At 37.0% G+C, this 25,762-nt stretch overlaps 2 protein-coding genes and 1 non-coding gene across 4 annotated transcripts; all 3 read left to right on the plus strand.

Annotated features, from left to right (window-relative positions):
• Nucleotides 1-5,128: 5,128 nt before the first annotated feature.
• On the plus strand, nt 5,129-10,176 carry LOC135645148 (mitochondrial zinc maintenance protein 1, mitochondrial-like). Its single transcript, XM_065163247.1, has 3 exons — nt 5,129-5,446; nt 5,704-5,810; nt 9,907-10,176. Exons 1-2 carry the CDS (start codon nt 5,140-5,142, stop codon nt 5,778-5,780), a joined length of 384 nt encoding a protein of 127 aa, XP_065019319.1. The 5' UTR covers nt 5,129-5,139; the 3' UTR covers nt 5,781-5,810; nt 9,907-10,176.
• Nucleotides 10,177-12,894: 2,718 nt separating this feature from the next.
• On the plus strand, nt 12,895-22,943 carry LOC135646158 (putative E3 ubiquitin-protein ligase LIN-1). Of its 2 annotated transcripts, none has more exons than XM_065165374.1 (17): nt 12,895-13,812; nt 14,370-14,442; nt 15,002-15,268; nt 15,786-15,862; nt 15,947-17,125; nt 17,914-18,055; nt 19,053-19,298; nt 19,424-19,721; nt 20,167-20,288; nt 20,713-20,832; nt 21,329-21,460; nt 21,543-21,665; nt 21,733-21,843; nt 21,923-22,069; nt 22,136-22,267; nt 22,364-22,480; nt 22,574-22,740. In XM_065165374.1, exons 1-17 carry the CDS (start codon nt 12,917-12,919, stop codon nt 22,589-22,591), a joined length of 4,200 nt encoding a protein of 1,399 aa, XP_065021446.1. In that variant the 5' UTR covers nt 12,895-12,916; the 3' UTR covers nt 22,592-22,740. The 2 variants fall into 2 exon arrangements, with proteins under 2 accessions (XP_065021446.1, XP_065021447.1); XM_065165375.1 differs by having other exon boundaries at nt 12,898-13,812; nt 22,142-22,267; nt 22,574-22,943.
• A 2,639-nt stretch (nt 22,944-25,582) lies between these two features.
• TRNAT-UGU (transfer RNA threonine (anticodon UGU)) lies at nt 25,583-25,654 on the plus strand. The gene has a single exon. It is a non-coding gene; the product is annotated as a tRNA-Thr (tRNA).
• The last annotated feature ends 108 nt before the right edge of the window (nt 25,655-25,762 follow it).

The following is a 25,762-nucleotide window of genomic DNA, read 5'->3' on the forward strand; positions in this document are numbered from 1 at the left end:
TCCCAGCGGTTCATTTTGGGTACCAGTACGGTGAACAAGTTCTCCAGCTTTGTGCCGACTGCTATAGGAGGGAAAAGTGGGCCCTAGCACACTTCTTCGAACAAACAATGCGGGTAACATTGTCGGTGAATTTTACGTAGCAACAAATTTGGGCGATTTCTTAGGAATAGTCTAAATATTACAATTTTCATATATTTTTATTGATGCAGTTATTCTTAAAAGGTATAAATGAGTATATAAATGAATTTCTTTTTTCTAACATGATTAAATAGTTTCCTTGTAAAATATTATAAGAAAATTTTCATTGATATTACGATGCTTTTGAGGTAAAAATATGAAGTCCTTCATATATCGCTTGCACGAAGATCAAATAAGAAGTTTTTTTACTCAATCCTTTGACACTAAGTTAATAATTCGAGATATATGAGTGTGGATACGAGTGATCAAAAAAATTAATCTCTCTTTTCGTTGTGCTGAAAACATCAAACTCATTAGGTGTCACTTGTATGAAGATCGAGGATGGGAGATGTTTCTCGACTCGATCTCTTAGATACTCAAGTTAATAATATGAAATATATGAGTATGGGCGTGAGTGGTCAAAAACAGTAACATCTCTTTTCTTTGTGCTGAAGATAAGCATTTATATCTGGTCGTAAATGTATAATATTTTACAAGGAGGTAGCTCTCTAATCACCTCCAACATCCTTCCTTTGGCCTCTTATCTATGTGAGTGACAAAGATAGGAGGGTAGGGTGGGGTTAGGTAGCTCATAACTACCTACCTTGGATTCTTGCATATATGTAGGTAGATGGGTGGAGGGTGACCTATGTCTTTTCCTTCTACCTTAGACCAGTTACGTATCGAATGACGATTAACTTACAGTGTACTTCTTATCATTTATCCCACCCTCCCAAGCATGCTTCAAGGTTCGCACGAGAGGGGTCCAAAGTGTAACGTATAGTTCATTTAATACGTCAAACTTATACCTCTTCAATCCATCACCAAACTACCTCTCGTATCATCGAGGGACGCACCTTGGTCGGATGATGTTGGGTTTCCCGACCTCCATGTCTCTTCTCGACCTCAATGCCTCAAGCAAAGGTGAGGGTCGGGTCTTCCGACCTCTCCGCAAAAGTGGGGGTTGAGTTTTACTGAATCATGCCTAGGATATATTTTATCTTGTGCCTCTCATCATGATGAGTTTTTTTTTATGTGAGTCGGGTTTTCCTGACTCACGTGCCTTGGACACATTTTGTCTTATGTCTTTTACTATGATGGATTTCTTCTTATGCGGGTTAAGTTTTCCCAACTCACATACCTCAAACATATTTTACTTTGTGTCTTCCACCATGGTGAGTTTCTTCTGATACGGGTTGGGTTTTTCTAACTCATTCGCCTCAGGTATATTTCACATTATACCTCCCATTATGATGAATTTCTTCTTACACAGATTGGGTTTTCCCAACTCACACACCTCGAAAATATTTTGCCTTATGTCTTCTGCCGTAAATGGTTTCTTTTAATACAAGTTGAGTTTTCCTTACTCACATGTCTTAGGTATATTTTGTCTTGTGCCTTCTACCATTATAGTTTTTTTTTATACGAGTTGGGTTTTTCACAACATTGATCACTTTTACACTCTTAAAGGTGGTCTTTATGCATTGGTTACTTTATACTCAACTTTTGCGCTCTCTGATGTGTCCCTTCATCAATTGATGCCCAAGAGAACGTTTGTCTTCATTGTGAGAGGAGAGTGATCAATCCCCTCATTATGAATTGCCCCTTAATCATGGGGGTGAAGCTCATTCCTGAGCCTCCAAGCCCCCTTAAGAGTCTTCTCTATTTAGCCTTGATTTTTTGCAAAGAGAGTCGGTTCTTGAGTTCCTCATCCTCCCGACGTGTCATATCTATAACACCTTAGTCTTTCAATATCTTGTTTTGCATCTTGTTCTTCCACCTTCGTAAGTTATGATATCTTTTCTTTCTCGCACAAGCTCCTCATTCCATGATAATTTTCATGTGACACTTATATGTCGGATGATGGTTATCATTAATATATTCTTTATCACTAACGAACCCATCAACAAATAAGTCATAAGGGTAAAGTCATTAGTCGAGAGCCTGAGTTTTTAAAATGCATCAAAGTAGAGGTTATCAATAGTGCTATCTATATCAATTATAACCATCTTCATTCAAGCATTGATCATCTTTATAGAAACAACTAAGACATCATCGTGATCTAAGTCAAGGAACTTCGTTTTTTCCTCCTTAAAGGTTATTTTTAGGTTATCCTTCATCCTAGAACTCTTTTCAATGGTAGCTTAAGCATAAGTTTTATGACCCATGAGCTATCTCTTCCAACGTGGGTCCACCAATGATGACTCAATTTGTCTCTCTATTAACCCCTGAGATCAGGGTCAGGTTTCCTAGTGCTTTCGAACAACCTACCTAAGGTGTACTCGATATATGAGTTCTTTAATCTACTTTTTCAAATCGCGATAATCATTCGAGTTGTAGTTGTAATCCCGATAAAATTGGCAGTATTTGAATTTATCTTTTTCACTAACAAAATCTTTATTGGGTAAGGATTTTTTAAGAGCCCATTCTCTTTTATCCATAGAAAAATTTCAATTATGGTCATATTCAAGATGGTTAGCTCAAACCTTAGGTGAGGTAACTCGGGTCATTTATTTCTCTTTCACCATGGTAGCCTCGGGGTTAGGGTGGATTATGGTCGCTTCTACTTCAGCCTCTTGTATAACTCCTCATGTTTACCGAAGACTATGACCTTAGTGATAATATATTGATTGACCCATTAAGATACCTTTGGTATTATCATCGACGATCTCTTGATCATTGGCCAATAGAGGTAAGAAGGTTTAACCCCATCATGAAGATCTATATTATGAGCGACGGATGGACATATACAATGTCTCAAATTTCATTAGTGGACCGAGCGATCAACCCTATAAGTGTTTCTTCCTCCTCCCATGTAAGTCTGAGAAGCCTTACCATTACTGGCCTTTAGCGTATGTTCATGAGGAAGTGAAATTCAAACTTCCTCGCGAGCTGGGCAAAAGAACTAATCAAAATCAGCTTAAGGTAAGCATATCATTCTGCCTCTTAATGTGGTTGGAAAGGTACAACACATCAAGGCATCCAAAGTACCATATAATGATATTTGGCCATGGAAGGCTACGATGTACTCTATCAGGTTGGCACTACCATTGAATGCCTCTAACTATGGGAGGTGAAATTTTGTTGGAATCGATTCCTCTTTGATTTTTTAGATAAATTGTGACCGACTCGAGGTGGGGTCGACCAACATTTCTTTTTTAGATTATTGGAATTCTCATTCATCTCTCCAAACATCAATCTATCTATCATAATTGGATCCTAAGGAACCCTTTATCAAATCCATCAACTATGTCTCATATTCAAGCAAAGTAGAGTGGTGGTGTGGTCCATTGAATTTCACGATTGGGGATCAAAGTGCCCCCTCGGTTGGTGGTTTGACATGTCTCATGCGCTCTTGGGATGTTGGCACCATGTTGGGTGGGGGGACCTCGATGGGTGCTAGTGTTGGTGGCAGTTGAGCCAATGATCGCACCTGTATCATACTCGTTAGCATTTGTACTTGTTGGGTGACATTCAAGAATATCTCGACAAGGATGAGCATGTAGCTCATGGTCATCCCTAGGGATGAGAGATCCAATTTATTGAATAAACGCTAGTGTCACATCAATGTTTTACACTAAGATGGATGCATCTATGCGAGGAAAGGATAGCTGCTACCCCCCTTAAGTGAAAGTATCGTGTGTCGGGGGCAAAACCTCATTACTCGAGCGTTTATTGAGAGTGTCAGAGGGTGGATATTCCTGTAACATTAGGTCCTCCTTCTAGCGCAAAAAATGTTGAAGGAAGTAGTCGTTGATGTCCTAGTCAGCCCGACGTGGTCTAGACTTGTATGAGCGGGATTGCCCGATGTGCCTTCGAAATGAAAATATTGAGCTCTTAATGTAACACTTATAGAAGACCGAGGTTACCAATGGTTTCCTAACCAATCCATATAATGCCCAATGTATATGAGTATGGATATGAATGGTAAAAACTGATATTTTTTTAATATTAAAAATAAGCTTTTATACATGATCGTAAAAGGAAATAATATTTTACGAAGAGACAATATATAACTATCTTCAACAACCTCCATTTGGTCTCTTGCTTGCCCCATGACCATATACCTTGGACCCTTGCCCACGTGGATAGACCGATGGAAGTTGACCACTATCTTCTCATTTCACCTTAAATATCACATAGCAATTACATATTGAATGACAATTAGCTAACAATGTACTCCCTATTATAACATATTTATATAAATATATTTCGATCTTGAGATCTAAATTAAAAATTATAAAATTAAAGATGATATTATAAATTTTATGTAAAATTCTTAACTTTTAGTCTTTTAAAAATATATTTTTTATTTTTATTTTTTTTTTCAAATAATAGCTCCTATTTATTAATCATTGAAATATCCACAAATAACGTAATCACATGAAAAACTACAACATATGAACCGAATTATAAAATTAATTAGCTGTTGGTATGCTATAGACCAATCCAATCACCCTATGTGTAAATTTTAGTGTATGAGTTATGATATTTTTAATTATGCTTATGCTATGGCACTTTATAATCTAATAGAAACTTACATATAAATATATGATTTTAAGCGGTTATATAAGTTTAGGAATAAAAATCTGAAGATTTTTATATCAGTTATTTTTGAATCAATAAATAATATTTTTTAATCCCGTTTAAGAATGAATTCAGACTGATTTATCTTATGGATTGATCTATATGATACTCGTATTCCAAGGATTTTAATTGATAAAAGTCTTCGAAAACACGAAAAAAAAAGTGTAAACTAAGAAAAGGGAGATTTTTAGATAACTCAAACTCTAAAAAAAAAAAAGTTTTTATGGTTTCGAATATTATAATGATAATTTAAGATATATAATAGTAACGAAGTGACAACTAATAATTGAGCTGACCATTTAACGAGCAAAGGTTGATTAATTGCGAACAATCATGTTGGATGCATTAGGCTGGAGACCGACCATGCTACATAACATGTCTCCTTGTGTGGGTGTTTTTGTTGTGCGTCGTTCTTGGAACACAACGGCTGGTGAGAGAGGGATGGGGGGAACGCAGGCTCTGGCGGCGTACCGGGCCCTGTTGAGGGCGACGCGGAAGACGTTCGCCGGGGACACGCTGATGCTGGCGGAATCTGCGGCGGAGATCCGGCGGAAGTTCGAGGAGAACCGAGGCGTGGCCGCGGAGGCGGAGGTGAATCGCTTGCTCGACGAGGCCCGGGAGGCCTCCCACTTTGTCTCTCACATGATCGTCCAAGCGAAACTCAGCTCCTCTGGCGGCTACGGTAATGATTCGAGCAACGTTCCGACCTTTTCTTTGAGATCGTAACCTACGATCTATTAACTGATTAAAAAAATCATAAAATCTGTGAGCTTTGAGAACTAGATATGATCCATCATGTGGCTTTTCATGAGCATGTGATTCCAAATCTTTAGACGCTTGCTTGCGGGACAATCAATTGCTTTATCTGCATCAATTTTGTGGTTGGCCATTGGGCTACTCATTTCCTTTGTCTTTGACCATCTGAATCTTGTAATGCAGTTGTTAAACCTACGAAAGAACATGCTGGAGCAACACTGGAGGTTCCCTCAGAAGAGTTCCTTTCTAAGTCTACCTAAGGGAAATTTAGCTGAATGCTATCGCCAAAGGTGATCATCACTGTTGCAGGCTAAACTTTAGATCAGTTGCTTTCTAGAATAGGTTTTCTCACGCTAAGAAATTTGAAAAGATGTTGTATTTCTGTAATTTAATGTTTAACCATTCTGCCAACTGTTCTTTCAAGCTTAGCAAATAAGTGCAGATATAACATCCCAGTACTAACTGTGAATTTTTCATTCTAAGATTCAAGAAATCATAATGTTCTATTCCATGTTTTCTTGTTATGCTTTCCAAGGTTGTTTGCAGGAAGTATTGAAGTGCACTTTTGATCGAAATGAAATGGGCAGATCAGGATATATTTCATTTTCTTTCTGCAAGTGAAAAGAGTAGTATTTTTCAACTTCTGTGTTGTCTTAACCTATAGCATTTCTATATTAATTTTAAATTCATTTTGCTTCTTTTATGTTTTTGGGAGAAGTAAGCGATCATTTTATTCCAATCTAAGGAGAAAGCAATACATGGTAAGATATAAATCCACAAGGTTCTTGGCTATAAACTCATTTCTGACAAAAATTGAAACATAAGATCTCACATTACACCTCATAGCATTAAATACATACAGAATTCTACCACATACTAAATGGTATCAGTTAACTCCCCATTTGGTCCAACCTGTATGAAAAGATCTAATAGCCTAAGGAATCACGATTCTCCCAACTCTCTTTGCTTCAAATTTTGCTGCTTTTTCTAACTTCTCTATCCCAGAGCCTGACTTTAAAACTTGCAAACTCTCTATTCTTTGATAGTAGTTATTTGGCAAAGGGATTAGATCAGACAATATCTTTGAATCTATCCCTTGACCTTACCACTTCCACCAATATTCGATACAGGTTATCTTCTAACTTTTTTCATAGACACTGATGTTAGATGATAAATCAATTATTCTTTCTGCTTCTTTCCCAACTACTTGGTTCATATCCTTGTTAAATTCACAATTACCACTGGATTGATCAAGGTCTGCAGTGTTAACAATGAATATGAATTAGTTCGTAACAAAATTCTGCTTATAAGTATTGCCTTCAGGATCACTAGGCTGTATGAATTTTGGAATTTAGATAGTCTTCTTTATGATCTTGTTGACGTAAGAGTTACACTTTCAGTAGACTGAGGCCTTCCTGTGATGCTTGCCAATGTTCTAAAGCATATTTTGGTCCACAAGTGAAGTTCAAGGAATGGAAATCTAATCTAGGAAGTTATCTTGTCCTTATTATGGTAACTGAGACCATCTTTGTTCCATTGCCTTGGTATATAAGGTTTCCGGTCAAAAAACCATGGCCCTGCTTCCAGTCTGAACTCTTTTAATAGATTTATAAATGTATTTGAAGATTGAAAATCTTCAATTCCGGTTGTAACTTTGATTTCTCCAGACAAACTTTATCGAGCCTTTAAAAACCTCATCATTGCATGAAAAGAAGGATTAGAGTCAACAATATATCCATAGACTTCGTTTCACCATTGCTCAGAATATCTCTTGATATTCTTATTCTCAACGCATCCAATTATCTTACTATTTTTGTTTTCTCCAGATTTCTTTTAAAGATATAATCCATTTTCCTTGTTTTTTTCTCTCGTGACAGCTGTCTGCCATGGATCCTGGTCAAAACCAGAATCTTGTGAAAACATATCAGAACTGTACTTCTTCTATTTGCTATCATGAAAAATCTTATGGATATCATTCCCTTACAGATTTTAATTTTTTTTTTACAATTTAATGCTTATTCTCCCCTATTCTTTGGATTTTTCTTTGAGGTTTCAACATGTTGTTGTGGGCAATCTATGGTTTATTCCAAGCTATACAGTTTCGAATGATACCACCCGGTACGGGCGGTACATACCGGTCTGACAGTAAACCGGTACGTGGACCGCTTGCTATCGGACGACATTATTTATTTATAAATATATATATATATATATATGTATATGTATATATGTATGTATATGTATATATGTATATATGTATATATATATATATATATATATATGTATATATATATATATTTCAATCCTTGGTTTATACCATCAACCATATATAAGTACCATACCGTATAGAGAGAATGTCGAAATTTCGGTACGATATTTCAATCCTTGGTTTATACTGTCAACCATTTTATTGTAGCTAAGAATAAATGTGTTTGTTGTCTTCCAAGGTTATCCTAGGTGAAAAATGACCATTGTGCCAAACCTAGATTGCATGTTGGAATATTTAAATGGTCATATAGAGAAAGCACATGATTATTTAGATGGCAATAGATTATGCTGATTTTACTACTTTATTCAAAAATACCTGTAAGTGAAAAATTCATCATTTGAAGCCATTTTCATGATCATGACCATCATATAGAGAAACTATAAAAACTAAAAGGAGCATGTGAGGGTTTGGATTCAGAAAAAAGAACGAAGCAAAAAAAATCAGTTTGATGAATTTTTCATTCTTGTAATTATTAAAACTCACTTGAAGAAAAATGATGATAATGAGATTACCTAGAAATGTGAACATAAATTATATTTTATTAGGCATATAGTTGTAAGATCAATTATGCTAATGGATAATGTTGCTATGAAGTTAGAAAGCAACATATGCCATAAATAAGTGTCATCAAGATGTGTGAAATTATTGATAAATTAACTGAGAAGTTGTTTACATTTGGGAACAATTTGTGTAATTCTAAATAGATGGAGAACTTTTTAGGATGGCATGATTACATGTAAAAGATACTAATGGATGCACTGGTCAGAGGAGATGTGCCAATTAGAATTTAGAGGTGCAGGAAGAGATTAAGTGCTCGTACTAGTAATATCGCTCTCAATGGAGTTCATTGGTAGAAAAAGACCCATGAAGCTGGCTTCAAGTAGTTGGTACATAAGGACATTAGGACTTCTTGTCATGAGCCAATTTCTAAAGCTCTCTAGACTAGAGGATGCATGAGGACTAATGGTTGTTGAGTGTGTTTTATAACCAATGATCAACAGTTCACACTGCTGTATATGCAGAGAAAGGAAGAAAAACGCAGGGAATCTAGCGATATTATAATAGAAGGGGCAAGGGTGAGGAGGCAGAGAGAGGGCATACAATAAAGATCATGAAGACATGAGTAGGATTAGTGACAAACAGGCAAAGAGATTTTTATTGGAAATATGATTGTCATACGAGACCTGCTTTTCTCACAGTAAAAATGCTACACAAAACTTATAACCAGCTATGTCTGATTCTAAATATGATACAATACAACGGAAGATATGATTCCATCTCTCTTTAGTCTTAGATTTGCCTTTCAGGTTGTTAGTGGTCTATTACTAACCAATATATATTTTGTCTTATTATTTTTAGTTTTGCTCTACTGAGAACCAGTGGGCTCCCTGTTAATTGGACTGGAACAACTTAATTGAGCTTCTAAAATTATACTGACAAAGTCGTTAAAAAAAAACTAGTCTTGAACTCATGGATCAATTGTAGATTAAATTAAATTGATTCAACCTGGCTCCTAGCTTTTCCTTGATTAATTAAATTACGTGCAAATATGACTATTAGCAAGTTGGTACAATGCAACGGAAACAAGTATCTCATGATCCTCGTAAGATGGGTCTTTGTAACTGATTGGTCTCCTTTCTGTGATATCTTCTAATCTGTTAATGAAGAATTTTTGGATATCTAAGTCAAAAGAAAAAAAATTGGTTTGATAATAATAAATATCACTGATTTCTTGATCTATGTAGAATAGGGTGTTATGGTTCTTGGACTAGTTAGTGATATTGGTCTTAGTACAAATAATGTCATAAAAGGTTCGTGTAGCTAACATCAAACAATTGGCTAAGAAAAACTTCTTGTTCAGTCTATGTTTTAGTTCATCCATGAACCCTAGTAGTCATGTAGTAAAGTAGACCAGAAGTATGTTTTACTTTACCCATTTTACTAAACCAAAAAGCATGGGCTTCGATATAGTAGATTTGTTAACACATGGAGATGGAATGGTTTTCAACATGAATTATTAATCCTTCTTGTCTATATGAAACTTATATTTATTTGTGTGAGGCTCAATTTTTACTCATTTGTATTTGATCCTAAGTGTTTTTCCATTAATTTTGCAGATGCTGAGACAAAACAGTGGCTATTGTTTTAAATTTGAAGACAATAAACGGTGTCACTCTGTCTTTCTTAAGTTCTCTTTGGTCTATTTTAATGTTTCATGTAGTGTTTGCTTAAAAATATTTTTTGTAATTCACCTTGTTGACATACCAGGCATGGTAGACGTCCAGAAAAATTCTGACACTGTGATAAAGAATGTATTTCATAAGACAACTTGACATGTTAATATTATAGCATAAATCTACTTAAAAAAATATTATAGTATTAATCTATCACCCTATTCAATTTTATACTATGGTATTTTTGGAAGTGTTAGTAGATGAAAAGGTTGGATCTATAACTTTATAGATCATTTAGAACTTTGCTTCAGAAGCTTCTGTATAATTCTAATAATGTTTGATGCTCGTATCTGCTTTTTCAGAGGTTTAATCATGCTCCTAATTTTCAATATATCAGCAAGAGCAATGTATGATTCACTTTGCAGAAGTTACCGGTCAGCATGCTGCACATCAAGCAATAATAACACTCATATTTTTGTCCGAGGAATATGCAGCAGATGTAAATTTCTTTAGGACATTTTTCCTTTCTTATATATGTTCCACTTGTTTGCTTATATAATATATCCTCAGAGACACATGTAAATATTACATGGATGATTATATAAGCAGTTTATCTTTGCTATGTTGTCAATCACTATGACAATATTAGATTCCTGCCAGACAACTGGGAGTAATTATGCTCAGTTGCTCAATTAGGAAAAGTTGTATCTACTGCTCCTTTAACCATTATGGTGATGGACTTATACTCGTGACAAATGTTGTCCATAATTAATGACCCTGTAGAGGATGGAGAAAACTGAAAAGTACATTGATGTTAAAAAGGTGACATCACTTTATTTACCCTTTGATAGGCATTTTGACACAGATCCGGTTCGATTTAATTGTACCACCTGAAGTAATAAATTGTGTTCATCCTAGGGAACACTCAGTTAGCAATCTCAACCAGTGTAGATTGGCCTGACCAGTCACATTGACATGTGGATGCAATTTCTGATGAGCCTATAAACATAAAGCCTGTTTATACATAAGTAATGACTGTGATTATTTATTTCCATTTCAAAGTCACCAGATCAGTATCATTATCTTTTACATTTCTGATCAAAGTAATCAGATGGTTTTCCTTATAAAATATTTTGCTTATGTGATCTAGCTTAGACAATGAGGTCTTTGTCAACAAAGTTGGTCCTTATGGATCATCTAGCAATTAAAACAATTCAGGTCAGATTCCAGGGCACTTTATAGCTAATAAGACATCACTTTTAGGTAAGGTGGCTGTTTACAAAATGTTACTTGACATACTGTTGCTCAATGGGACATGGTGTGGGGTTTTCTATGTATCGGTTGATTCTTCATAGGTTGCAAGAATTGGATGTTTACTGCAACAAAAAGGTTGGACAATGGGGCAGAACACATCCCTATCAACACACCTCATGTACAGGTTGTTGTGAAGCACCTTCTGTTATAAGATGACAGAAGGAATAATAGAAAATATTGTAGTGTCCTGAGTCCTTCTAAGAGAGGGACCAGAAGGACAGGTTGGTAGCCACTCTTCTGAGAAGGATTAAAGATGAGTATAGCATTGTAGTCTTCTATTATTGAGAATGGAGTGCTGCAGAGGCTTAAACATTTAGCTCCACCACTGGATTCTCTTAATCATATGGCAGGCCCCCTGAGATTTAAATTAATACTTGCGGGGGAATTCCTTGGCTGGAGCCATGTTCTGCATTCCAGTTTTATTATGTGGGGATCATGTGACATTGATTTGTTTTGACAAAAACAAGGTTACAAATGCTGCTCAGTTTGTGTTTATTTTGTTGAATTAGTATGGTAAACATTGATGTCAGATGACTGTGGCGAGACAACTCAAGTTGGTCAAAATGCCATGTTTTTGTTATTGTTTCTGCATGTGTGGGCACAGGATGAGTTTTGTCATCATGGTTAGATTGATCTCTCTTGACCTGAGTAATCTTTGAGTCACACAAATAGACTCTCTATCATCCATCTTATCCTTGTTAGATCTAAGTATTGGTCAAGATGACATTCTATCGACTCTTGCTAGGGCAATTACTTAATGCTATTGTGACACTCTAGTATGCCAATCATGACCATGTGTTTCATTGTGTCACAACAAAATATGTGCTCGAGTGGTTAGTTCTAAAAATTTGAACTGTTACTTTCCAGCCAATTTAATTAGTCATTTTCCCAAAGACCATGGACATGAAAAATAATTAACAGTTAAACAGAGAAATAATATAATCCATGGTCATTGGATTCTGTATTCTTCTGCTTTATAGATACTGGCCATTGGATTCTTATACTGTCACTCCAAAACTAGGCTTGTGACTTCCGTTGCATGCTGAAATGATCTTTCCCATCGAATAATTCACATAAAACAAAAAGCAAAACAAAAATAAAAAGAAGTTTGTGAAAGGAAAGGAGGAGGTATGCAACACTCCCAAGGCCACAGTAATGTGTCTTTTCACCATGTCACTTGTTGATATGTTCTTTATTATTATCATCCTGTACTGACATGTATCATCATCATCTCACATTTTAATCCTGAACTAGCAGGAATGTAACCAAGAATTGACAGGATCCAGAGGAGAAGATACGTGGGTGGCTACTGCTCGATTCTTCTCCGGATTTTGCTCCATGAATCCTGATGGGCTGCACTGTTTCACTCCACTGTGCTCGTCTGCAACTCGTTAGACGAAAGACGCACATGTAATTCCTGTCAGAGCAATTGGCACCTAAAGCGATCGACGAAGTCTCTCGAGGAATTCCTACCACTGCGACAAAGGAGCCATCGTCACACCTGCGAACCGAGAAATTTACTGACATGGTGCAGGGTTGATTTTGGTACAGGGTGGTGGTTGTGGTAACTCACACGCAGTTGCTTTCTCGTGGCGGAGAGGATGACCGAGGCAGGCAATTTGTCCTTGGGAAGGGGAAGATGGCGACCCGAGACAGCGGCAGCAGCCGCGGCAGCGGTCACGTTGTCGTGCTGTGGAGAGCCGTAGCGGGTGCGCGGGCCCCCGTCGCGTTTGGCCTTTTGTCTACATGCAGTCACGAGCGAACGTTCCATTCCCTCGACTCTCTCACTTCCCCTTTGCCTCATCCTCCTCCCCCCATTCCATCCCCTCTCCGACTCACTCCCATGGCTTCCGCCTCTTCCCCTCCCCCTCTCCGCCTCGCCCAGAGGCTCGACCTCGACGCCGTCCGCTCCCTGGTCTCGTCCGTCAACCGCCACGTCCACCGCTTCCTCTCCGACGCGGCCGCCCGGAAGTCGCTCCAGCTCCGGTGCGGCCGCGCCCTCGCCGCCTCGCACCAGGCCTTCTTCGAGTTCTCCGAGCACTCCGTCCTCTCCAACCTCTACTGGGGGATCGAGAACATCGAGGTCGCCCTGCAGTGCCAGTGCCGTGATGGGTGGACCCAGAGGCTCGCCGCCTCCGAGAAGATGCTGCAGATGCCGGCGTTGCTGGATGAGGTCGGGAGTACGGCCGGGGTCGACAACCGGTACTTGGTCTGCTGCTCCTACTTCTACCTCGCGCTGGTTTGGAAGCTTCGCAGGGATGAGTGGCAGATGATGATGCATTTGCTCCAGTCTCTGTTGGTCTCGCCCAATTGCTTCAGGAAGGAGCTCGCGCCGGGCCTGTGGCGAAGTCTTTTTGGTTCTTTGACGAGTAGAACAGAAGATGAGGAGGAGGTGGAGGAGATTGCAAGGCAGCATGTGAGAAGGTATAAAGATTGGTTGATGTACTATCAGGTTGTCTCATATGGTGAAACTCCTCCATGGAACAAGGAACGCTCGGGTGCTGACCATGGTGAGAGGGAGGCAGAAAATTATCAGTAAGTAATCTACATTTCTGTGAAGCTTCACATATAAACCAGTCATCTCCTGCCTAAAATCACTCTGCATGCATCAATAACATGAGGATGGCTGCAGGGGATGACAACAATGGTCAGAAATCTACCAACCCATTTAGGTTTACTGTGGGACTAAAAATAAGATCTAATAATATATATTTTAAGGTCTTTTTATTTATAAATTTTTCTATATTGTATGATCTTGGATATCTTTGTGTCTGCACAGCTTCTTAAGTCCATACCCATCTGCTTGCTTGAGGACAAAAGCAAGCACATGTAGAATGTGCAACTCATTGTAGATGTCACAGTTAGATCTGTCATGGTCATAGATATATCTTCAAGCTTTTGCTTCTACACTAGTGCTAATGACATTGGGAACATAATTTGCTTCAGCAACTGAAAGACTGTAGACTTCAGTATCCAAACACCATGATTTTGCCTTGCTTAAATAACTTATATCTTGTGAATTTCTGAGATAGGCATTTAAAGGAGCTTAGAGTTGACACAGTTTCTTATTCTCGGCCGCTGTTTATGAACAGATATAGAGGTTCTGCAAGTACCAGATGTTTCAACTCTATCAAGCAAGTACCTTCTTGGTCGAATTTTCAGAATGTAAGTAGCTAAAACTTCAACTTTTCCTCCAAAGTAATATTATTATGTGTAAATGACATTTATTGACAAATAATTTACTACTTGACAAATAAATTGTCCAACTGGAATCTGATTGAGAAAAATAAATCTAGAATCAGAAGTCAAACATGATTAATTGTTTTTCACTTTACATGAAAAGGTAAATAGAACTGTAATCTTACTTGGCCACATGTCAGACATCCATTGTTGCACTTATTGACTAATCAATTTGGAGGTGACTACTGAAACTCAGTAATAAATTCCACCTTTTTTTAAAACCTAAATCTGCATATATATTATATTGATACATATATTTTTTATAAAGCCACATCATAGGTCTTGCTTGGACAACTCCAGTGGAGCTATATTTCCCTTTAGGAAAGTATGTTGTTAAGAAAGAAGCACGCATATTGCCTTTGCATCTGCACTTTCTTTTTTTACTTTTTTCTTTTGGGCTTTGTTATAACAAGCAGCCACTTCACAATTGTACCATGTTAATTGAAAGCATCTATGTTTTTATTATATAAGTCAATTCTTGCAGGCAAAGATGGTGTATCAGCTTAATCTTGAAGATAACATAGAAGTAAATATTGAGGCCTCTGCATCCATTTCTGATGAACAAGAAATTTTCACAGAAAGGAAGGATGAAAATTATACTCCACTGAACTTGGATATTAGTTTTCCTGGTGGAATCAAGGAGAGCTTTGACATTAGATGCCTTCAAGAAATGTTAGAAGAATCCCAGTCAGATTCACCAGTTTCTTTCTACTCACATATTGGTTCTGCGGATGAAGAAAGCGATTCAGAGGTAACCTGTATGACTAGTGACCTGTATTTTGGTATAAGTTCACTTTCAGAACCTGTAGGAAATAAAAAATTCTAGCCCTCATGACCCAAAACCTAATGGATACAAAGGTTAATTTTCAGCACATACTTCTCTTCTGACACTTGGCCAGGCCCTCTCTGCCATCTGCTGTAGAACATTCTGGTAAGGTATTAGCATCAGCCCAGGAACTGGTTATATATTGTTCTAAATTTAATTTATTGTGTTTGCAATCCATAGACATTTAAGCCAATCGGATGCTGCATTGCCCTTGACCTGGTCTTTATGTCTTCCAGAAGATATCTAACTTCATAAATTATCAGTTCAACAATTCTACGAACCTCATCCTGAGAGACATTTGGTTGTAGCATCAAAGTTTTGACTTTGAAATACCATAAACTGCCCAAATTTCCTCATCGAACCCAAAAAAAAAAAAGCAACTTCTTATAGTAAGAGAAATTGGGCCTAACATTTCTAAAGTTCACTGCTTCTCCTAGTGCAGGCAAGAATGCAGCACACAGAGTGTCCAGCAGATATCCCTTCAATTGATGTAGGACCTTTAGCATCCTTTAGTCAGAGGTACATTCACTACTGCTAAATGATCATGTATCATTTATCTTGTTTTTCATGTGTCTGCTCAATCAACTAGCTGACTATTAACAGGAACTGTCGAGCCCAATGTTCACCTTCTGAACATGTGGATGCATTTTTTCTGGAATCTCCCGGATATCCTGCAGACAAGGAAGACTATGAAGCAAATGCAAGTTTTCAATCATCTAGAAGATCACATTGTTCACTTAGCAATTTAAAATTTTCAGTCTTGGATGTGAAAGAGGTGGAAACTCACCCCTTCTGTAACTATTATGTAAAAAAGGGGATGTCCCCAGGGAGATCACCAAAACATGATTTAAGATGCTTTAGCACTTTTTCAGCTAGATTACGTAAGAGGTATAACTTATCTGAATTGGTTTCTCGAGGAAGTTATGCAAGGCGAAGAAGGAATTTTCCAACTAGTGAGAAAGATTGGAGCGATGGGAGTTCAAACTATGGAAAGGATAGTCAGGTTGAACTGCTTGGAATATTTGAGAACGCAGTTTCAACTATTTGTTTCCCAGAAGGTCGAGGTAATCGTGAAGATGCCGATTTGGAAGTAACAACAATATGGGAATTACTCAAAAAGCAAAAAGAGGTGAAACACAGTTTAACAAAGCAACAGATCCTTGATCAACTACTTGAAATTGTTTCAGCTTCTAAAAAAGAGAAGTTCATTAGGGAATCAGTCTCTATACTCTTACTTCTGATATCAGAAGATAAAACAATTATTCAGGATATTAAGAAGAAGGACCTGCATTTATACTATTTAGCCAGTGCATTGAAGAGAAACGTGCATGAGGCTGCCATTCTTATCTATTTGCTAAATCCATCACCTTCAGAGATAAGAAGTTTAGAGCTTCTACCAGCACTAGTGGAGGTTGCTTGCAGCCCGGATGGTCACAATAAGAAGTCCATAGTACTTCCACTGACACCTTCATCTGCATCAATAGCTATGATTGAAATTTTGGTAACTGCTTTTGACTATGTAACGAACAACATGCATTTGGCAGCAATTAGTTCCCCTCAAATTCTCTCTAAACTTGTGAATGCTGCAATGCATAAGAACTTGGAGGAAGGTGTGGCTTTGGCAGCTATTCTTGTTAGGTGTATGCGTCTTAATGGAAACTGCAAGAAGTTTTTGTCACAGTTTACTCCTGTGGAACCATTTCTTCATCTTCTGAGGAGCAATGAGAAGCGTGACAAATTTGCAGCGCTTGAATATTTTCATGAGATTTTGCAAATTCCACGGTATACTATATAAAAATTGATATTTTTACTTGATCATCTTACTGCATATGTGTTCATTTGCACTTATCATGTAAAATCATCCCTCTGCAAACAAAATGTTCACTCATATATTGGAGCTAAGCATTGAATAGTTTAGCTATATTTTCAGTGTAACATGCATGATTGCATAATTTGCATCAAGCAGAAGCATATTATTTTCTCAAATAACAAACATGCTACAACATTGAAGGTTGAAATGTCTCTAAAACTATGGTTTTGATACATTGAAATGTCTCTAAAACTATGGTTTTGATACATTGAAATGTCTCTAAAACTATGGTTTTGATACATATGTAAGGCACTAAATCTATGCATGTGGTGTAGAAGAAAGGTATCAAAATTACCATTGTCATGTCATAGGAGCAGCAGACAACAAAGCAACAACTTCTAGGAATATACAATCTTGGTGTTTTATTTATCTTATTAACTTATATATTGTTCACTTCTGTTCTGAACTCGATGATATTGGTTGGCTAGTGCAACTAAACCCATTATACATGGAGCAACTACTGTATGCTTAAGCCTCTTACAATTGTATTTTCCCCCAACAGAAAGTAACTTTGTTTCACCTAAAATCTTTGGGCCTGCAGATGTCCAGCTAGAAATGCTCAGGTTTTGGATGAAATTAGCTGAAATTGACATGTCGTGATATGTATAAATGAAATTACATGATTTAACTTCTAACAATATATGAATCATGCTTTGACACTTTAATAACTCTACTAAATTCCTTGATCCAAATGCATCAGGTCGTCAGCAATTCGCCTACTTCATCAAATCCGGCAACACAAAAGTATTGGCATAATGCACTCGCTGATGGCCTGTATCCGACAGACTGAACTTGAGCATCAACTTATGGCAGCTAATCTCCTGCTTCAACTGGATATGCTGGTGAATTTTCCTCAATAATTTAGCAATTGACGTTTTAGGTTATAACATTGCATTTCTTTTCTCTGAAGTTGCATAACCAAGAGAATAATGGATATTTCATTTGCTTGGAAAACTAAGAAAAGTAACAGTATCCATGAGCCTTAAAGTATCAATTGGCTAGATTTGTATTCTGAAGAATACTTGGCTTTGTGTTTTGAGTTCTTTGTGTATCGAGAAAAGAGTCCAATCTTAGCAATCTCCTTCTGGTAGAGGCTAGAGACTGGAGAGTATGCTAAAGAAAGCTTAGAGCCTTCATTTCAGCTTAGAAGATCCTGACAAATCTTTTGCTACAATGTCTTGCATTTGTCAGCCTATGGAGCACTGAAAATGGGGATTCTAGCCTCTAGGAGGCTGAGGAGTGGAGGGCATAAGTTTCTAATTGAGACCAACTGAGAGATCCCCACTATCTTACACAAGATACCCAAAATACTAAAACATACATTTAAAGTATTCTTCTTCTTTTTTTTTTCCATTTGATATCCCAAGAATTCTGGGGCAGATTATTGTTGATGAGGGAGTTTTGAATTTGGAGGTCTTATGCCATTGTTTTACCCCTAACCACCTTAGTTTCTCCTTCTCTATCTATTCTTGTGGATATGGCTTAATGACCAATGTAAACTCTGGTGTTTATCTTCTTTCTTGTTTTTTTTCCTTATTCCACATCTCGTTTCGGCGGTATGAATCTTTAGTGAGAACAGTTTAAAGGCATAAAACTTACCTTTGATTAAAAGAATGAATTCATAATTATTCCAAGTACCTATCATCTTATACAGATTATTGAGCATCTAGGACTTGCAGTTTATTTACACTTTTTATATTATCTGAACTTCTGAAGCATATTTTAACAATATCATGTAACTATTATCATTTTCTTTATCAAGCGTTATACTTATTTATATTATCTGATATGGAGAATAGTATTAGGAGGAAGCATTGACATTTTTATAAACCTTTACAGGAAGGATCAAATGGTAAGAGTGTTTTCAAAGAGGAAGCGATGGAAGTTCTATTGGAATCGATTGCAAATGAAAAGAGTTCCACAACCCAGACATTATCTGCATATATTCTTGCAAACATTGGAGGAACTTATTCTTGGGCAGGAGAATCATACACAACCTCATGGCTGTTAAAAAGAGCAGGTTTAACATCTTCGTATAACAGGAATATGATAAAAAATATTGACTGGCTTGATCCATGCTTACAGGTAATAGTCAAGCATTCTGATTGTTAAAATTTACATCCAAACAAGACAATCGTTTTAGTGAATACCACATGCTGAGACAGAAGACATATTGGATATAGCTAAGAAAATTGAACTCCTTTTTGTAGGATATTGAAATAAATGCATGGAGTGCAAAGGCTGCAAAAGGAATCATTAAAATGGGGAATCTTGTGTTTAATGCTTTGGCAAAAGGAATGCAAAGCAAAGTCAAAAGTGTTTCACGTGACTGTCTAGTACTTCTTGCATGGCTTGGAAGTGAAATTGCCATTAAGGGTCCAAGTAACCTCAAATATTCTGCCTGTGAGACTTTATTAAATGAAATAGCTCAGTTTCTCCATCCAGGTTCAGATCTTGATGAGAGAATCTTATCATGTATCTGCATATATAATTACACTTCTGGAAAAGGTAATGCATATTTTGATGAAAGATAACCGCTTTATTGTAGTAGCATATTGTTGTTGTTATTATTGTTTGAAATGAAAGTAGACTGAGAACCTAACTGTTTTAATTTTGAAAAATATATGAAAAAGGAAAAACCATTCTAGCTGGGAAAGAAAAAAGTAGATCCTCTAAAATTTAAAGAAAAATGAAGCCTTCATAAAAACGACAAGAGGGCTGCAGCAAAAACAACAGACTATCAGATTTTTTTAATTTTGCATTAGCACTCTTTATTAGAAAAGAAACCTCAATGCAAGATCAGTTTTTTGCTAATGAACTAAGTTTATATTGGATATTAGTTACATCTATATTTCATTTCTTTGCAGTTTGTTAGAATGTTAGATGCTATTTGTTTGGCTAAAATTTGTTTTGCATGTTATGATCTAACCTTCAGTGGTCCTATAACTCATAGGAAAGCAAAAACTTATGAACTTCTCAGAGGGCATAAGAGAATCTCTTCGACGACTCTCAAGTTTCACATGGATGGCTGAAGAATTACTTAAAGTAACAGACTATTTTCTTCCAACCAAACCGGTTAGTTCAGTTACATACTTATCTCTTTTATCAAGAATTAAGTCATACAGTTAATATAAATGAAATAAATGTCCGTAGACTCTGTACCATGGTGGAGCATACTTAATTGTACGGGTCAAACGAATGAAGTGACAATGTGAAAATGATTGTGCTTATAACTGATGTGTAAATATGTTTATTACTACCACGCTACTTAATTATCATTGAAATTTTAGCATGAGTGCTGACTCGATGATGTTTAGGTAACATATTTATTTGATATCAAGCATACGTCTAATATTCAACACATGTGTTACTAGGGAGACTACAACTAGAGCAAAAAGTTTCCTTCCTGCAATTTCTTAGTTTCATTCCAACTCTGAGACTTGCTATAGTCTTGATCAACTAATATACAAGCTTCATCTCATTTTTATGAGAAATGCAGCGTGTATCATGTGTACATACTCAAATTTTGGAGGTAGGCCAGGTAGGCAGCGGAGCTGCAACTGCCCTTATCTTCTGTAAAGGACTGCTATGTGTTGGTCATTCAGATGGCTCAATTAAGGTAAGCATTGTTTGGACAGAAATTTCATTTAAACCATCATTTTTTATTCCTACAGCATTGTGCACAAACTCGAGTTTTTCCTACTGAAAACAATGTAAATAGTCATTATTCTCAATATAGCCCTGCTTTAAAGACACACACAAAATTTCTCTGGTAAAAACTGTGAAAAGATCATTGAACTTATGAAGTTAAAAGGGTACTCAACCTTCCTCTATGTGGATCAAATTCAAGTGGTAACAGCTTAGGATAAATATATCAACATGGTCTCAACAAGGCTTGATGGAGGGAAAAATCCATGTAGTTGACCCGATTTATATTGTTGGGATCTTGCAGGTTGTTTTTGTCATTGTAGCAGTTAAATTAATCAACCTTTTCTTTGGTACCAAAGATGAAATGAATTAAAAAGCTATATATATGAGCCCACCAATCAAAATACAGTTCATCTGTCTTCAATTGTTAAAAGATTAAATTTGTTTGACTGGATGTGATAAAACAGGTCTGGGACATCAAGGGTCAAAAATCCATGCTTCTGTTGGAAGCCAAGGAACATAAAAGGGCCATCACTTGCTTTGCCCTTTCTGAATCGGGTGACAGTATCTTAAGTGGATCATCTGATAAAACTGTCAGAGTATGTGATCAAGCCCTATTGTCATTCAAAGAATCAAATTTGATAAACAAGACTAGTATCACATATCATTTATTCTTTACAGATATGGAAAATGGCCCAAAAGAAATTGGAGTGTGTTGAAGTGATAGAGTTGAAAGAACCAATTCAGAAATTGGAAACTTATGGTGGCAAAATCCTTGTAATTACTCGTAGCCGTGGGCTCAAGGTACATGCTATTTAAGAATGAACTTGACATTTATTCTCTAGGTAGCAGTCTGAACTATTTTTCCCAGGTGTGTCAAGCATCAAGAAGTATCCAAACTTTATGCAAGAATAAACATATTAAATGTTTGGTCGTGGCTCGTGATAAAGTTTATCTTGGCTGTACGGACTCAAGCATACAGGTTTGTTGGATATTCAAGCTTCAATCTAAATCATGTTCAACATGTTATGGATATTCTATAAAACTGAAAATCTCCTCAGGAAGTAGACTTGATGGATGGCAATAAGACTCTGATCAGAGCTCCAGCTTACAGCTGGAGAATTCAAAAGAAACCAGTAAATTCAATTAAGCTTTACAAAGACTGGGTTTATAGTGCAGGTGCTGTTGTCGAAGGATCTTGTTTGAAGGTATTGATTGATAACCACTGACTTATTTACCAATTGTTGCATTCAACTTTATATAATTTTCAAAAGTTACAGGACTGGCGAAAGCATCGACAACCACAAATCTTGATAAATATGACAAGGCGAGCAAGCGTCCAGTCAATGGAAGTAGTAGAAGATTTCGTTTACTTGAATTGCAGCTCATCCAGAAGTGTAGTTCAGGTGACATTATTATATTCTCAATTTCTTAACATAATCCATTTGAATCTTTGCTACTTGGTTAGGTTTATTGATCTTGAACCTGGGAATTTGTGATAGATCTGGTTAAGAGGACAGCAGCAGAAGGTAGGTAGATTATCAACCGGTAGCAAGGTCACGAGCCTGCTTGCGGCAAATGATATCATCTTTTGTGGTACAGAAAATGGATTAATCAAGGTCTGTCCACCGATCCATCTAGCATTTTTTTCATTGAACTTCCATACTGAAGGTTTCATTTAGTATTTATTCTGATATAAACATGAATGACAGGGATGGATACCTCTCTGAAACAGCAAAACAGAGGCGACTGTAAATTCTACTTGAACGTTTAGCGGCGTATGATGTAAAAAGGGTGGAATATTGGAGTTTGACCCAATAAAGAGGACAATGCACATCCATACTCCATAACTAGATTTTCAAATTTGTATATTATCAATTATCATAGAATTATGTTGTACAAATGAGCAGCACACAGTTGTACTACTTTTTGTATAAGACCTATAGATATATTCTGTTGTTAGTTCAAACAGAAGTCCATAAGGTGGTCAGCAAGCAGGGAACTTGCATGGTCTGGTGCTATGAATCTTGAGCATGCTTTTACCAGTTTATATATTGGATGCTTTCACTGTTCCTGAGCAACCTTCCCTTCTTTGGTATTGACCACTGAATCATTAACTGATGTTTTAAATGGTTCTTGGTGATCTTATATCAGTTGTGCAACAAATCTTAATTAAAGCAAAGTTATTGCTTGGATGTGATGACAAATTCCTCTTGACCAAGTTCATTTGTTTGCTCATGCAAATGAGCTTTAGATGTGGACGGCCCAATTATGGCCCATCATCAACTACAGTGAGCCATTATATCTGGGCCCTTTTCTTGGGGCCCGGATCTTGTATCTGTAGACGCCCGGGGGCGGGGGCGGCGGGCGGCGGCCACCCAGACACAAGACGTGGTTGCAGAGGGGGTAACAACGACGTGGCCGACATTGTCGTCGACTTGAGTCACCTTGTCGACCTCACTAAACCCTTTGGTTTTTCTTTCTACACGCGCTTATGCCACGTTCTCTTGGTTTTAGGTCAATCACCCGCCGGTCCAGAGCTGAAGCAGCGGCGGTCGCCGAGCTTCAAGGAGCTCGAGGCACATTACTACTCGTCCGTACCGAGGACGATCCAAAGCGTAGGCTTATGAGGTGCTTGGGTACACCTTCTTCTCCCTGTTGGTTTTGGATTTTTCTCGAACACTTGATGTGTGGCGTGTGATACTAGTGGCAAATTGCTATGATCAGTTCCCTTGCCTATTTTTCTTGAAATTCTTCATGAAATGGCTAATGCATGGAGCAACTGACAGGTTTCTGCTTCATGTCTTGCTTCATTTTTTGAAATTAAGGAGAAATTTTATGGAAATTTTATGCTTTCTATCTGCTCGTTGTATGTCCCACATCTCTTTTGCAGTTTCTGCAATGCCATAAACATCTTGCATTTGTAGCACAGTATGTTAAAGTATGTAGATTTTGTTACTAATGTATAATGCGTTCTGACTTAAGGCTGAGAGTGAAAACTGTCAAAGAAGTCTTCTATTGAAGAAGTGGATTATACCTTGAGATCCGATACTAAATCTACAGCTCATCTTCTCCCTTGGTGCCCTTGCTTGTTATTCTATACTCGAGTTATTTAGTTGCAAATCAACTTCATTACATGCTTGCCCTACCTGCATTGGGTAACCATTGTATACATTCCACCGGTGCCATCATTTAGAGTTCCAAGTGTTGCATTGTCAAGTCCTAAATTCGTCTCATTTAGGTACTTAGATCATCATAGTAATTTAAGGATCATATCGAATTACCGAAGGTAGAAGACAAATGTTGTTTCTAAAAATTGTTGATTGAACAAAGTGAGGAAAATGATAAGAAACTGAGAAGCTGTGGTAGATTGAGCAGTCAATGAAATCTTCGATGGTGGTGGAATTTTGCTGACAGATGGAGTGAACAATAATGTTGATGTCGAAAAGGGCATTTGCAGCATATGTAATAACTCATTATCAAGTATCTAACTAATCAAATTTGCTCATCCAAGCAATTATGGGAACAAATTGTGATGGGATATTTTATTGATCCTAGCAATGTAAATCTCTCATACATTCATGCCAAGCAGCCTCATTTATAAGAAATAGGAAATCTGTGTTTTGTGTTCCTGTTTCATATTGCTGCTAAGTGATTCTGTCTAAAATATTTTTTATGTTTCTATAAACTTGTCTCTGGAGAGTTTCAAAACATAGAATGTATCTGATTCTTTTAAACGTTAAAATCTTTGATTTAGTTTGATTTGACAGTCCAGACTATCTTCTCGTGTATTTCAGTTTTTCAATCTCTCTTTAGTGTCAAAATGTTCTCCTTCTCTCAGACTAAAGCAAGATATTCCAGTATCCAGGCAAATATATTATTACAGTGTGTGTTTGGGTTTTTCTCACCCAGTTGAAGCAAGATACTTCTACCTATAGGCAAAAGTGGACTTTTAGATCCATTTAAGTGCAATACAGACTATCTTATCAGACATGCTTTAGTCAGTTACAAATTTTGGGTGCCTACAACTATTGCTGCATAAATTCTTGTTTCTACTTCAAAATAACCTGTTCTTTGTTGTTTTAAATTCTCTGCTTCAAGGAAGCTCTGAACTTTTCATGGTGGATGATCTGTGATTGTCAAATTTTGTAATTTATAGCAGTTTCTAGCAAGAAGTAAACCATCTATGGTCTGCAAAACTACGTAAATGCATTTGAAGATAGTTTTTGTTTTTTATTTTCTGGGTAACACAGTCGAGCTACCTGCACCTGTCTAGTCTGGTCGTTTAGCGGCTCTTTCCAAGAGACGGAAATACCAAGAGCTTCCGCTACCACCACAACCACAAAGTTTTATTTTTCTCTTGTTGATTGGAACTTCCTTCATCCACCTGCTATTGAATGTCCTTCCCAATCATATAGAAGTTAGTTGGTCAATCTTCACTGGTTTAGATCTTTTTTCATTTCCTGATAATTTTATTCCATGTTCTTGCCATATCATATCAAAGTAGGACTGATCACTGATTTATTTTTATTTTTCTGTATGATGTTTATGTAACAGTGTCTTCAAAATATTTCTGACTATTTTGTCAAATTACTTTTTGTTTGACATTTTGATCGCATATTATTTACCATTTTGTAGATATCAGTTTGCAGTTGGGATTTTGTTATACTCACATTAAAATTTTATGTATCAATGATATTGTTATTCTCACCTCAACAATTGCCCCTATAGCTCAGTGGTAGAGCGTCAGTCTTGTAAACTGAAGGTCTGTAGTTCGATCCTGCATGGGGGCATTTTATATTTTTTTATTTACTTCCTAAGGGAAAGGCGATTTTATAATTTATTTTACCCAAATATCCTATAATCTTTGGGTGTATAAGATTTTTTGAATAGGTTTACTG

Source organism: Musa acuminata, chromosome BXJ3-8, assembly GCF_036884655.1.
Source record: "Musa acuminata AAA Group cultivar baxijiao chromosome BXJ3-8, Cavendish_Baxijiao_AAA, whole genome shotgun sequence".
Lineage (NCBI taxonomy): Eukaryota > Viridiplantae > Streptophyta > Magnoliopsida > Zingiberales > Musaceae > Musa > Musa acuminata.